The 15111-nt window shown below is 34.9% G+C and overlaps 2 protein-coding genes across 6 annotated transcripts; both read left to right on the plus strand.

Moving 5' to 3' along the window:
- Nucleotides 1–2482: 2482 nt before the first annotated feature.
- LOC104890173 (pentatricopeptide repeat-containing protein At3g02650, mitochondrial) lies at nt 2483–6309 on the plus strand. Of its 4 annotated transcripts, none has more exons than XR_789647.4 (3): nt 2483–4432; nt 5410–5532; nt 5884–6309. XR_789647.4 is itself a non-coding variant. In XM_010675560.4 (2 exons), the coding sequence occupies exon 1, from the start codon at nt 2622–2624 to the stop codon at nt 4395–4397; it is 1776 nt and encodes a 591-aa protein (XP_010673862.1). In that variant the 5' UTR covers nt 2483–2621; the 3' UTR covers nt 4398–4432; nt 5884–6309. The 4 variants fall into 4 exon arrangements, 2 of the variants coding, with proteins under 2 accessions (XP_010673862.1, XP_048499583.1); XR_789648.4 differs by having other exon boundaries at nt 5890–6309; XM_010675560.4 differs by lacking the exon at nt 5410–5532.
- A 1815-nt stretch (nt 6310–8124) lies between these two features.
- Nucleotides 8125–15061, plus strand: LOC104890172 (beta-glucosidase 42). 2 transcript variants are annotated; one of them, XM_010675558.4, is made up of 14 exons: nt 8125–8382; nt 9951–10075; nt 10291–10357; nt 10711–10769; nt 10937–11012; nt 11820–11894; nt 11967–12054; nt 12275–12497; nt 12671–12786; nt 12932–13146; nt 13220–13254; nt 13362–13464; nt 13588–13696; nt 14253–15061. In XM_010675558.4, the coding sequence occupies exons 1-14, from the start codon at nt 8169–8171 to the stop codon at nt 14446–14448; spliced, it is 1701 nt and encodes a 566-aa protein (XP_010673860.1). In that variant the 5' UTR covers nt 8125–8168; the 3' UTR covers nt 14449–15061. The 2 variants fall into 2 exon arrangements, with proteins under 2 accessions (XP_010673860.1, XP_010673861.1); XM_010675559.4 differs by having other exon boundaries at nt 9957–10075.
- The last annotated feature ends 50 nt before the right edge of the window (nt 15062–15111 follow it).

Below are 15111 nucleotides of genomic sequence, written 5' to 3' on the forward strand. Positions count from 1 at the left end.
GATATGTTATCAGCTTATAATGGAAATGAATTAAAAGTACATAATATGTTTATAGTGTATGTTATACATTTACTAAGGGCGTGCTCAACAATGTGGTGGTAGCTTTTAGCTACGAGAGTAGTTGTTAGATCACTTAGATGTGATGGCAGCTGTTAGTGGTTAGTGTTTAGCTTTTAGCTGTTAGGTGTCAAAGTAGCGATATAACATGTTGATGTTCGGCAAAAACAAGTTGTCAAAGTAGTTGTTTACAAATAACTAGTCAAAAACTCAAATATAACTTTAATATAAATTTTGTAGACCACTAAACACTACTCCAAGAGCTACAAATTATAGCTTTTGACAAATAATACTATCAAAATACTACTTTTACCATTAAAAGCTACTCATACCACTACTTAACCAAACACTCTTAATTCTCTTAATTAGTGTTTTGACTAACATGCCCTAAAAGTCGACTTTATATTATAATTTACTTGTAATAACTGATTGGTAAATGACTCTTTTGATAGCCAAAAAGTTGACTTTTTAGCGAACAATAAGCTAATTTATGAGTTTTTTTTTATATTTTTTGTTGGTTATTCTTTTCATTTTGCATTGAAAAGCATCATGTAACGAAATAATATATTTTAGTATTTTACCATACACGTTTACAAGTTGCCAATTATGAACGATATGTACTTTCTATATTAAGAGGAGTTTTTAAACAAGGAACGGGGTTACGTGGTACTCTTCCTAAAGCATTTAATCCATGCAATCCACATACAATTAAAAAACTAGAAATTACATAGTATAAGGTTTGCTCCCGTGACCTCAAGGTTCTATATTAAAGTTTTGACCACTAGACCAAATGATATTTAGTGATTATTTTAAAGTATAATATTAATCAAATGAAAATTTATAAAACATTCAATCTATACAAATATATTAAAAGACATGCAAAAGAAAACACATATGCCACGTGGCACTCTCCTCAAATTTCCAATGTGTACTCATTACTTATAAAAAAATGTGTAAGTGAAAAGTATCGAATACGTGATTTGAAATGAAAAGTGAGAGTTTAACCATCAATATGCTATGACTTTGTTGTTTAATGTTTCAAATAAAATATGATGAAGTCTTGTAATAATTATAATTAACTAAAAAGACTTAACTTATAAATTAATATTGATGTCATATTCTTTAACCACAATTTCTTTTAAGGTATTGTTTTCAAACTCAAGCCTTTCAATTTTTTTTACATATCAGGTCGTGACGTGAATTTTTCAATGGACAAAAATAAAAAAAGTAGCAAAATAAATTATGAAATTTAAAAATAATCACATATTTGTTTATTGTAACTAACCCGAGGCATCACCCGGACACAAAAAAAAAAAAACTAGTTATTGTTGTCAAAAGTTAAATAATCCTAGAAATTAATAAAATCCAATCGGCTACAACTTGAAGTTCATTGTAGTTGTCATTTATTTATTTGTAAACTTGAAAGTACTCAAGTTTATTGACTTTAAGTTAGCAAAACAACGCTTTACAATATTTGAGTTACTTGAAAGATTATTTTATCGTCTTATACCATATAATTATTATTATTTTATTGATCCGATCCAACCGATGCGAGGTAGGACCTCATGACAAATTGCCTAACAACAATAAACATATTTTTTTGAATTTTTTCCTTGGATAATGCAAAAGTGGGTTTTAATTCTCGAAATATGCCCAAAAAAATAAAAATTCCCTGCGTACCGTCCACGTAGGACGGCACGTGAGAATTTTTTTTTTTCTTAATATAAACGTATTGAAGTAGCGGTTTACAAGTGCTGAGAATTTTTTTTTTCAACTTAAGTAAAACCGGTACTTGAAGTAGCGGTTTACAAAAAAAAAAAAAAATTTTTTTTTTTTTTTGTAAACCGCTACTTCAAGTACCGGTTTATTAATCAAGTTGAGTTTGATATGTGCTTGGAACATTTTGCCCAAGTAAACCGCTACTCTGAGTAGCGATTTATATTTATAAACCGCTACTTTATACACATAAACCGCTACTCAGAGTAGCGGTTTACCTGGGATAAAACAAAAAAAAAACATTTTCTCGCGTGTCGTCCTACGTGGACGGTACGCAGAGAATTTTTATCTTTTTGGGCATATTTTAGGAATTAAAACCCACTTTTATACTTCATCCGTTTAGAAATAGTTGCACTAATTCTATTTTGTGCACTATTCACATCTTACACTTAGATTGTCTTTAGTGATTTATATTTTAGGAAAAACATAGTCATGTGGGATCTTGTTAGATTCGTCTCGATGTAAAATTTTTTAATATAAACTTTTTATAATTTTTACTTATTAATAATTAAAGATATTAATGGTTGAAATCATCACAATGCGTAAAAGAAATGGTGCAACTATTTTTAAACAGAGGAAGTATTATTCAAGGAAAAAATTCATATTTTTTTTACTAAAATCAATAGAAATTTGAAAAGAATTAAAAATAGATCCCTATCCAGGGATTCTCAAAACTACAGCAACAGCCAAAGTAAGCCCTAGGTGTGACTTTCGATTACCATTACCCAGAACACCCAAGAAAAAAACCCTACTACAGAATACAGATACAGAGCTATTGAACAAGAGAGATGTGGAGATCCATTGCATCAAAATCTTCACTCACTAGAAATTTTGGACGAAAGTTGTTTTCTTTGCAAAACCCACGATCTCAGGTAATACATAAACCCCTGAATTCATCACCATTTTCTTCACATATATCATCCACGCAACATTTCCATCATCAAAATCACAGGTTTTTATCTCATTCTTCTTCTATAAGTGAATTTGAAACTGAGAATCATGATGCCACTTCTTCTGAAGAGTTAGAATTGGAAAATGGTGAGGGTTTTGATGACACCCATGTTGCTAGTTCTTCAAAAAATTATGAATTGACTCATGAATTTGATGAGAATGCTGAAAATAATGATGCCCAGATAGTTGGTTTTAGCTCAAATGATCAGGAATTAAAAGGGGTTGTTAATGAAGGAATTTCTGTGATTGATGTTGAAAAATTGGAAAATGTGTTGTCTTTGCTTCAAAGTAGTGTAGATGGGTCTTTAGAGTCTAATCTTGATAACATAGATTTGAGATTGAGTGAGGAGTTTGTGGTGAGAGTGCTTAAAACCCCACTTATTCCTGGGGATCATTTGATTTGGTTTTGCAAATGGGTTTCGAGTAGAAACGATTTTGAAGTTACTACCTTGGTTTTGAATGAGCTTGCCCGTGCTATTTGCAATGATCCTGCACTTAAAAGGAAAGATGTTTATGCTTTGTGGGATATGACAAAGGAAATAGGTGAGAAAGAGAGTGGGTTGCTTAACGCCGAAATACTGAATCAGTTGTTATCGGCATTCTCGAAATTGGGCAAGGGAAAGGCTGCATTTGAGGTATTTGGGAAGTTTGAGGAACTTGGTTGTGTTCCGAATGTAGACACTTATTATTTTACTATTGAAGCACTTTGCAAGAGGTCGTTCTATGACTGGGCTACATTAGTTTGCCAGAAAATGCTTGATGCTAAAATGCTACCCGAAAGTGAGAAGGTTGGTGAGATCATATCTTTGTACTGCAAAGGCCATAGGTCCAAAGAGGCCCATGTTGTCTATCTTGCAGCAAAGGAGAACAATAGATATCCTCCTCAGAAGGCGGTTAATTTTTTGGTAAGTTGTCTATCGAAGGTGGATGAAACTGTGAACTTAGCACAGGAGATGCTGGTTGATTTTTCTGGTGAAGTTCGTAAACATGCTATCAATCCATTCTCGTGGGTGATTCGTGGTTTGTGTAGAAAAAAAGACATTGAGGGGGCAAAGAAATTATTCAATGAGATGATAGTGGAAGGCCCACCTCCTGGAAATGGAGTCTTTAATGTTATCATCAATTCTCTCTCTAAAGCTGGAGATTTGGAAGAGGCCAAAGACATGCTGAAACTGATGGAGAGTAGGGGACTTAAGCCCGATGTTTACAGTTATAGTGTCATAATTAGTGGTTATTCAAAGGGTGGTTTGATGGAAGAAGCGTGCAAAGTCTTGTCAATGGCCAAAAAAGAACATCCCAAGCTCTGCCCTGCTACCTTTCACACGCTCATTCGAGGGTATTGCAATCTCCGAGATTTTGATAATGCTTTGAAGTTGCTGAGTGAGATGAAGGACTATGGGGTTGAAGCTAATGTAGATGAGTACAATAAGTTGATTCAATCACTTTGTTTGAAGGCCTTGGATTGGAAAAAGGCGGAGAAGCTGCTGGAAGAAATGAAGGAGAAAAATTTGCATCTTCCTGGTATTACTAGAGGTCTCATAAATGCAGTGAAAGAGTTGGAGCAAGAGGCAATTGGGTCTGAAGAAGCGCAATCCAAAACTGTAGTAGATTAGTGGCTGAAGCTGCCTCTGTTCCCTTTTTTTTTGTGGTAATCTTTCTATCTGTTTCATTCTTTTCCTTCCCACATGATTATCAAATTTTGGAGTTTTAGGCATCAATCTGAGTGTCATCAGAACTGTTGGTCACATAGAACAAAATTTTCTTTTGTTTAGCTGCTTATGCCACCTCTTTCGTGGCAGCTAGACCTGTTGAGATGGAAAGCATCAACACGAAGCTTTGCTCTTGTTTTTGAATGAGCTAGATAATTACTTCTTTATGTATGATTCCCTTGATTAATGCAGCTAAGGTTGCAGCCTTTTTCTGTTTCTCTTCTGTGAGGGTGTATGGTTGTTTGTCTTTAAGGTTTTTTTTTGTTCTAGCCTTAGTTTGACATGGACGTTAGTGGTTTCTAACTTGAACTCTGTTTCTGACAAATATCTCTTGCTTTAACATACTAACTAAACTCTTTGTCGTTCGACCTACTGGATAGTTGTCTTGCTTGCTGGTTATCAAGGCTGTCTTCCTCACGAGCACCTTAAGGTCAGAGCTGTGGCTGTTCCAAATTTCTTAAGGGATATTTTTGCGCTCTTTTCTTTTTTTTTTTTTTTTTGGGGGGGGGCGGGCGGGGCTGGCCGACATTTAGACTTAGGTCCAATCTAACTGGTCATGCGGTTGGTGATGCTAAATTGCCTAGCCCAGAGCCTGAGATGAGATAAAGCACTCTTCTGCCTTTTCACTTCCTGCTTTGTAATATTCATTTGCATGCTGGGAGCGGAACGTGGGGCTGGACTCATCTCTTAGATAATGTTTCTAGGCATATGAATTAAAGGACGGAATGGAGCTGGAGTTAGTCTAAATGCATGGCAACTGTGTACGTAATAAGGAAATGACTATATTCTCTTGCTCGTCTACTCATTATGAGCATTCTAGCCAAAATTTTATTTGTTATGTGCGTAACAATTTTACATCTTGACAATTGACATCCATATAAAGTGAATTTGACATAAGGACTGTGTTTTGTGCTAGCATGCGGAACCCATAATAAATTAGCATCACATGAGTTGCACAAACAGCTTGAGGCATTCAACTTCTACTCCTTGTACATTGTGTTAAGGATGATGGAGCCAGGAAGACGAGGGAGAGATTCAGGTGCGAGAAATTCATTCATTCAGGCTATAGCCATTAGGGAGTAATCTCCCTCTCGTTTTTTTTGTTTTTCCCATCTTTTGTCGCTGCTTTGGTCTGTTGCCTGACTTGCTTCCCTCAGTGATATCCTGCGATCTGCATGCATACTCGAGGGGTTACATGATTGCATACAGATAATCTGTAAATCATTTCAGGTTGCACCCTTGTTGACCAATGGTTGTGTTATTGTGTAATCACATTTACATGACTGCATAGAGATAAAATCCTATTATATTGTCACCCTGTGTTAGAAAAATTTGTTCAAAAATTGTACATTATCAGGTGAAAGTTTTAAGAACATTTACGTTGTGGTAGGTACAGGATGCCCCAGCCTCAACCCCAACAGGAGATTCTCATGAAATTCGACCATTACTTTGGATATTGAGAAGATGTTGGAAAATATGTAAGTTCAGTCCTCCCCGGCCCCTGCCCCTGCCCCTCCATGATTGGTAATCCTTCAGCAAGCAGTATAAGTGAAGAATGTCCAAAGTACTCTCGAGTCTCTAAACCGATCTAGCCAACTCGTTTGATATCCCCATTTGGGAGGCTTTTGCTTTAATGTTAAAGCAAGAAAGTCCGAACAGACGTCTTTCTATGCCATTCTTGATTTGCTTGCGTCAAGCTAACCTTATGAAATGGTCCTGAACTGCTGAGTGAGAAGTGCTTACGAATACGTTCATGGATCTTTTCTTCTTGTATTGACAATTTAATGGTGATTTACTGATATTGTTCGTTTATCAACATCAAATGGTCCAAGCAATCTGGGTGCTTTTCTTCAGTAGGAGAGAATTCTATTTACGTTGTCACATTACCTTGTAATTAAGCATATGATACAGTTTTTACCCCTTTGTAATAGTTGAACCATAATTCCTACATCCCATATCACTTATGTCTTGGTAGGGGTGTAATCACTAAATCAATTACAACTTACAAGCCACTACTTTTTCAAGAGATGTGACGGCCAATTTTTGGACATCTAATGTAAGAAGGCACTTGGACGTTGATTTAAAGCACGGCTTGACTCACAGAAAAAGTACAGCACGACCCCGGCATGATAGTACAGTATTGTGTGTTTGGCCGAGTCATGGGTCGTGCCTAAACCACATCTTTTAGATGGGGAAGCACGGACAACATGACAAGTTTCGGCATAAAAAGCACAACAAAATCGCGATATTTAAGACAGGCATAGCCACATAGAGGCGTGGTATGACTTAGCAGACCGTTGGTGGTGCCGTGTCTAGGCCTTAGTTTGGGTCTGGTCGGCTCAGCTTGGCACAACACAGGCATGAGCAAGCTCTGACCAAGTCTCCAATAGTGTCATCTTCTCCATATGTAGAATAGCTGACTATCATTACTATTTAATGTGTTATAGATAGCCAAGATCGCAGATCTTTATCCAAAGAAATCAAGAGAGATCTATACAACAGTGACTTGGGCACTGTGGCCAGGGAACAAGGGAAGAAGCCTTCACATGGTACAACAAAAACAATCGTGCTTCTCCATCACTCTAAAAATAAAGTATGATAATTAAGTAGACAATTTGTTGTTAAAAGTATGATAATTAAGAGGATAATTTATTGCTAAAGTATGATAATCATCCCTCAATTAGTTTTACTTGTGTAAGTTGCTTGAATGATGATAATTAAGAAGATTGTTGTTCTCTTACAACTAAAAAAGACAACACAACGAAACTCCATACAGAAAAGGAAATTTATAGTCTTATCCACATAGAAAATCACGTGGGAGCCCAATGGTTGGAGCTCCCACCTCCCAACCTCATGGCCGGGATTTCAATTCTCATTATCCCCAAGGATATTTATGTGGATATTTGCTTGTAGGTATAAATCTCCTATTTCCAGTCTCTCAAAAAAAAAGTCTTATCCACATAAGTAAAAAAAGAACTATATTAAGTAGTCAAAATATTAAGAAATCGTTTCGTATCATCCTCAAATTTTAATTTTTGGATTTAAGCATTGTAAAATCATATGATAATAGATTCTGGACCATCAAATAATGATAGAAATTATACACGACCGACGAATATTAGTCGGAACACATTGAACAATCAAAGTCAACGGTTAACACCCCGCATTATATGTAACTATCTATACAAAATGCTCTCTATGCAAAATTTAATTGAGAGCCAGAGTAAAATGAAGATGGCACACATAAAGTTATATGTCTATCTGTGCGATACAAACTTGATATTAAACACACACCTATATTGGTACCAAAACTCTGTTCAACTTGATATAATAATATTGACGCATACTTGGTATGAGCCAACAGTGTCCATACCAGGATATGTTAGTAATTTTGTCAGAAAAAGACAAAAAAATGTTGACTTAATGGCAATGTAGACAACTCTGATCATGAAGGAGAGATATCAGATCAACTCTAATGTGAATCAAATCATGAATTTAAGTAAGTAAAAACCCCAAAAAAAATAAATTAAACCCCCCCCAGAAAAAAAAAATGTATTTATCTACAACTTTGCCACGATACCGACAAACATTATCCATACCGGGTATGCGCATATCAGGGCTCATAATAATAATAATAATAGAAGCTTAGGTGGTTGGTTTATCCACAACGCAAGCATGGCGGCTGCATCTTCTACTTCATTCTTTGGTTCTCGTTCTATAATATCTCTACCCAAAACTAGCTTCTTTAATAAATCTTATATCTCTACATTTCAATGGAGTTACTTGACAGTTGCTTCCCGCCAAAATCTCATTCTGACATTGCTAAAAGCTGAAGCTTCGGCCAATGGAGAAACACACTCTATGCTTCCTCCACTCAGTAACAATAAATGTATGCCCATATTTAAGTTTTGCTCTTATTTTGCTTCTTCGTCCCATAAAAAGATCTTTTGCTCTACTTTTTTGTGTGTAAATCAGCGATTAAGGGTTTGTTCTCTCCATCTTATTTTCAGTTCAATTCAATTCAGTTTAGTTCGGCTTTGGACAATACTTTTACTCTCACATATCACTATTTATTTCAGTTCAATTCACTTCAATTCATTCAGTTCAGTTGTTTTATGCCAAAGAGAACATGCCTAAGTTTAGTTAGTACCGTCTTATAGGGTGGTATTCGAGATTTAAAATTGAATTCCGTTTATATCATTTTTGGGTTGTTAATTGTTAGTAAAGGCATAGTGGGTTGAGTATTTTGAAGATCTTTCCTGAAATAACTGCCTAGAATTGGAAGCTTTTCTACTGATTTTGGTGAAATTGTAGAAAGTTGATGAATTCTTTTGGATAGTGGGAGGAAATTCCAGTGTGCTGTTATACAATCAGGAAGGAAATAAGCTGTTTTGGTTACACTTGACTTTTACTTTCTTAATTGCTAACTATGGGTATTAAGGCAAAAGAAATATTCCTAAGTTGTGTAATCTTCAACTAAACTAAAAGAAATATTCCTAATTTTTATTTTTTACGGGTTAAAAAGAACTTATACGAATTTAGGTGAACTTATTGAAGGTTTATTTTATTAGATGCTAAAATTTATGTGAACTTATTAAACGTGAAACTTATTTTTTTAAAAGTGAATAGAATGCATCTTAAATCTTTTTAATATACCAGAGTTTACAAAGAAAAACTCGATCCCTTTTAGATTATCTCATGTAAAATCAATGGAGACCTAGTCAAACATGTTGAAACTTAGAGCCATTGATGATTGATGCTGTTTTTCAAGGCTGGTTATGAGAAATTTAATAAGATAGAAAGGTTTATTTTATTATTATGATTTTTTTTTATTTGTTTTAGTTTGAAAATAATAAATACTGGACTCAACATTGGCAGCTAAGATTTGCCTAATTTAAAACTAAGCTAAACAATTTTTACTCATAATATACTCACATGTTGTAATGTTTTATAGTATAAAATGTCACCACCTTGGTTCCTCAAATATGTTCCAATTTTAAAATCTTTAAAGAATGAATGAAGTTTTGTTATTATATCCGTTAAAGCGATAATTTAATATAGATGAGATTTGATACCGATCTTAAGTATCATTTCATAAGATTTTGCCAATTAAGCTAATTTTTTTTATACAAATCAATTAAGTTAGATGACTTTCACATACGTGTATTTTTTTTATGCAAATAATGCAATCACTGTTCAATTATTTTCTATACTTGGGAGCCTACACCAAATTTGCACCTAACCACCCACTATTCCCATCTTATTTATAGAAAGTTTTGTGAAATTTTGTTTTGGAATAGTTTATTGCTTCCTTTTTTTTTATTAAGACATAGTTTATATCAGTTATTTTATGTTACAAGATTTTCCATTGTTTCTTTCTCTATTGTCTCACCTTTGTTTTTGAAAAATCTCGCCTTTTTTTTCACTCTGAAATCTCAACTTTTAAGCTTTTTTAAGTTGCAGTAATGGCGAAGAAACCCAGTATTATCATCGAAGATAAGTCAAATTTGATTCAAAAAGAAGTGCACAGAACTGATTTTCCGCAAGATTTTGTCTTTGGCGTTGCTACTTCTGCGTATCAGGTTTTCACCCTCTTTAAATTCGCCATTTTTTTTTACTATTTCTGCCAGTAAAGTGGATGATCATTGAAAAAATGGAGAGAAATTAGAAATACCCACCCAAAAAAATGATCTGTTTAAAATCGATTTGATCATGCTTTTGAGCTTTATTTGTTGTTTGAGTTGAAATAGGGTACCAATATTGATGTCAAATTGGTGATTTTATTGCTAAATGATAGGTTGAAGGAGCGTGCAATGAGGGTAATAAGGGTCCTAGTATTTGGGATGCTTTTACACATATAAAAGGTAAGTAATTTGTGTACTTGTATATTGTTTTACAGTCTGATTGGTAAGCTGTCATAAATGATGGTACTGGTAATGCGTCCGAGTGTTTGTTCGTAATGGAATTTCCGTGTTGATATCCATGGTAATTTTATTGTCCTAGTATTTGGGATTCTTTTACACATATTGAGGGTAAGTGATTTGTGTACTTGTATATCGATTTACAGTCTGATTGGTAAGCTGTCATAAATGGTGGTAGTGGTAATGCGTTCGAGTGTTAGTTCGTAATGAAATTTCCGTGTTGATATCCATGGTGATTTTATGGTTAATGCAAGATAGTGGATTGATTCAACTGGATTTTTTTCTTGTTGGATCAGGAAATATTATTGATGGCAGCAATGGAGATGTGGCAGTTGATCAATATAATCGTTACAAGGTTGGTTGTACTTGCATCTCATTTTTATATTTATTTTTGGAAAGTTCATAGAAGAATGTGTACTTATACTGTATGAGTCTTGGGAAGTTTTGTTTGTAATAAAATGTAATTTTTTGTATTCGAGTTGGTAATATATAGGCATGATTGTTTGAATGTTTTGGCAACAGGAAGATGTACAACTTATATCTATGTTGGGGTTTGATGCATATCGGTTCTCAATATCATGGTCCCGCATATACCCTGGTAACAATTAATTTGCTAATCTATGCATTTACTCATTGTACTACCTATAATAACTTTGATTCATATATGCTATTTTAGGGTGTTTGAGAAATAGTCACATTTCCGATAATAGTAATAGTTTGTTAGTGGCTTTTCCACATATTATTAGTGAAACTGAGTAATCACGAGAAAGAAAACGATCAACTATTTTGAAGGGGCTTTAGGTTAAATCGGTAAAATGTTTCATATCTAAACAAATATATCAAAAGGCCCTATCAAAGGAACGGTGCCACGTGATACTCTTCTCAAGCTTCTAATACACATGTTTATAATCTCTATCAAAAATATTAACAATGCGTAGTTAATAAGATTTGAACACATGACCCTTGAAATAAAATGTGAGAATCTAACCACTAATCCAATACAATTTTCATGCTTAATGTTTCAAAGTAAAACATAACAAAGTCTCATAATTATATGCAATTACAAAACATGTAGACAAGCATCTTGATCTTTAACCCTTTTATTAGTAAGTAATAACATTTGTTTAGCCAAATTCCATTGAAATTCTTATTTTTATCCCCAATTCCTTAGAAGTGTTTTTTTAACAACTTAGCATGCCATAATGTCCATTTTCCAGTAGTAAACAGAATATTATGAAAAGCTGATAGAATCAATTATGAAATTTATGCATAATATATTTGATAATTGTAACTGACCCGGGGTATCGCCCGCGGTAAAAATACTAGATCATAATTATGAAGGGTCAAAGCAATGTGACCATCGATCTGATTGCACTGACATGAAAACGTGTTTCTGTGCTTCCAGATGGTCTTGGGACCAAGGTTAATGAAGAAGGGATAAATTACTACAACAGTCTTATAAATGCTCTTCTAGAGAAAGGTATTAATTCACTTGGTGTTACTTTACAGAGTTGATCATCATGAGGAACGATTTTATGTATCTCTTTGTCAGGTATACAGCCATATGTAACTTTGTACCACTGGGACCTTCCTTTACATCTCGAAGAGTCAATTGGAGGGTGGTTGAATAAGGATATTGTGTGAGTACTTCTCATGAACGTTTGTGCTAGGATTAGATAATGAGCTTCTGAGTTGAAATGTGATTCTTCAAAGTTTAATGCATATCAACTTACTAACAACAGAAGAAAGTTAACATCTATTACCTTACTTTCTTGCTATCTTCTTTAGTTTCTGCCAAGATGAATTGGTGTTGTCACGATAGAGCTGCCTAACATGGTTTCAACAACTGGCAAAATCCAGAAAATACTTTGCAATCTATGCGGAAACATGCTTTGCAAACTTTGGGGATAGGGTGAAGCATTGGATTACATTTAACGAGCCTCTTCAAACTGCCATTAACGGATATGGGATTGGGATATTTGCACCTGGAAGATGTGAAAACTCATCGGATCCATATGTGGTATCACATCACCAAATCCTGGCCCATGCTTCTGCCTCATCAGTCTATAAGGAGAAATACCAGGTTTCAACATTCCTAGATTGATTATTTTAATATTCTAGCTTCTATAGGGTTTTTTACAAATATAAAAACATGATCACTGTGTTTTATAATTTAGATTGGCTTTGCTCAGGCCCTTAATGACATGAGTGTAACCTTTTCTTTTGCTTGTTTTTATTGCCTTTTTCTCCATCCAGGAAAAGCAAGGTGGGCAGCTTGGCTTTGTGGTAGATTGTGAATGGGCCGAGCCTGCATCAGACAGTGTTGAAGACAAATATGCCGCTGAACGACGTCTTGCTTTCCAGCTAGGATGGTAAATTACTTCGTGTTTCATGCATTTATATTCTGTGATTAAGCTTAGTATCAATCTCTCACTAAAAGATCAACCTTTATCTTCTTTGTGATCATGAAGTTGACTTATCAGTTGGACTGATCATTTAAGTTCCTGTATCACGTAGGTATTTGGATCCTATATTTTTTGGAGACTATCCCCAAGTAATGCATGAAAGACTTGGAGATAAGCTTCCTAAATTTTCTCAAGAAGAGAGAGACTTGCTTCAGAACTCCATAGACTTCATTGGCTTAAATCACTACACTACTAGATATATTGCACACTCGACGGAAAATCCTGAAGAGCATGAATACTATGCAGCACAAGAGATAGAGAGAATTGGTAATGCTGAATTCCTAAGGACCCTTTTCTTATTTATTTTCTCATCTTATATATCTTCCTGTTCCATTGACAGCTGAATGGGAAGAAGGTGGAATGATTGGTGAGAAGGTATTTTTATAAGCTCTTCTCTTTAGCATGTTTCTGACTTTGTTTCCATGACTTGTCATCAACTATCGGTTTTGATTTTCTCTATACACTTGGATGACAATTGACAGGCAGCATCGCCATGGCTTTATGTAGTTCCTTGGGGATTTAAGAAAGTTATTGCTCACATAGCAGAGAAGTACAACAATCCTCCAATTTATGTTACTGAGAATGGTACAGTTCTTCAGCTATAGGCGCTTTTATTTTAGTTGTAAATAATTGAAGTTTTAGAAGGTAAAGACAAAAAGATGGATTCTAAAAGAGAGTAACTTGATGCTATTCATATCACGTTGCCAGGCATGGACGATGAAAATAACGACTTGGCTGAGCTACATGAGGTGCTTGATGACAGATTGCGAGTTACTTTCTTCAAGGGATATGTAGCCACTGTTGCAGAGGCAATCAAGTAAGCATCTCATATCTAGTCAGTAGTTTATTTTTTGTAGGCATTACTTGTTTTATTCATTTCACTTTAACTAAAAGGTTTTTGGACAAATGATGAATCAAGTTTCTAAGGATACTAAATTCAGATATGGGCTACCTCACAACTAATACAATAACAGATAAGAATTCCAGGGAATTGAACAAATTCTTTAACGCCTATAATAATGGCAATTATATACTCAAAGCCATGTCAATGCTTATTTTCATTCCCTAATCTTATTCATCTTGTGGGTACTGGTCAATTGTGATTATGTAACCATATAACTGTAAATCAGTTAAGACTTGTATAAGTTGGTCGTACTGTATCGGGAGTTGGTGTTCATTGATGAGATTAATCTGTCATGAAACAGTGCATTGCTAAATATGAAAAATAATGAGATACTCTGTGATTGTTGTGGAAATTATAAGTATTATCATCTTATCCAAACAAGAGCTGAAGTCTTGGTCAATTGGTTGTGTCATGAAACTCTTTGGTTTTCCATGTAATACGTACATTTACTGCAAAATTTTATCTACAGGGATGGCGCCAATGTGAAAGGATATTTTGCTTGGTCTTTGCTGGACAACTTTGAATGGGCACAAGGCTACACCAAGCGTTTCGGTTTAGTTTATGTAGACTACAAGAATGGGCTTTCTCGGCATCCTAAATCATCAGCGTATTGGTGGATGCGGTTCTTGAAGGGCAGAAAGGGTGAGGATGGCAAAGAAGATTGATTCTTATTGGGACCTCAATTGCATTGCCGATGGAGTATCACCACAAAAGACGTTATAGAAAGTTCACCGTTACTATATGTTAGTCTTACGATTTCTGACCGTAACCAAAGCTAGATCTCATACCCCTCCTGAATTGATCTTCTTTTAGTAGGTAATTTACCATCTACAACTGCCATATGAGAGTTAACCAGTGGAAGAATGGTACGAGTTTATCTTACACTCGGGTGTATTATGTAAGACTAATTTCTGCTCATTTGCTCATTTGCTCATTTGGAACTCTCCTTACTATATTTTGCTCAATTGGATGATTTCAAATGAACAATGAGCATAAAATAGCCTTGGGTGTACCACACCTTACATTTGAGTGTCTAAAATTTGTACACCTTCCATCTTCCACCCACATGTGGGTCGAAATCTCGGCAGGAGTTTGAGACAGTTTGGGTAGGATTATACTCCAGGTGTTATAGTGTTGTAATTGCCATTTAAACAAAATTATACTGCTACTATTGTACTTAATGATTAAGCATTAACTTCTATGAGGCTATTTGTACTTGAAAAAAACCTTCCTTTGTTTTTCGAATAAAAGCTGCAAGCCCTTACTAGGTTATATACACTCTTGTGCCTCTCATACAACGAGAAAATCAGTAGTATTCACAGAAAAGT

Source organism: Beta vulgaris, chromosome 4 (assembly GCF_026745355.1).
Source record: "Beta vulgaris subsp. vulgaris cultivar EL10 chromosome 4, EL10.2, whole genome shotgun sequence".
In the NCBI taxonomy this organism is placed as follows: Eukaryota; Viridiplantae; Streptophyta; class Magnoliopsida; order Caryophyllales; family Amaranthaceae; genus Beta; species Beta vulgaris.

Excerpts from the sequence above, each read along its gene's own strand:
- LOC104890172 (XM_010675558.4), top strand. The coding sequence starts at position 8,169 with ATGGCGGCTGCATCTTCTACTTCATTCTTTGGTTCTCGTTCTATAATA. Across the intron at positions 11,013-11,819 it reads ATGGTCCCGCATATACCCTG|ATGGTCTTGGGACCAAGGTT; the intron begins GTAACAATTAAT and ends CTGTGCTTCCAG. Across the intron at positions 12,498-12,670 it reads TCTATAAGGAGAAATACCAG|GAAAAGCAAGGTGGGCAGCT; the intron begins GTTTCAACATTC and ends TTCTCCATCCAG.
- LOC104890173 (XM_010675560.4), top strand. The coding sequence starts at position 2,622 with ATGTGGAGATCCATTGCATCAAAATCTTCACTCACTAGAAATTTTGGA.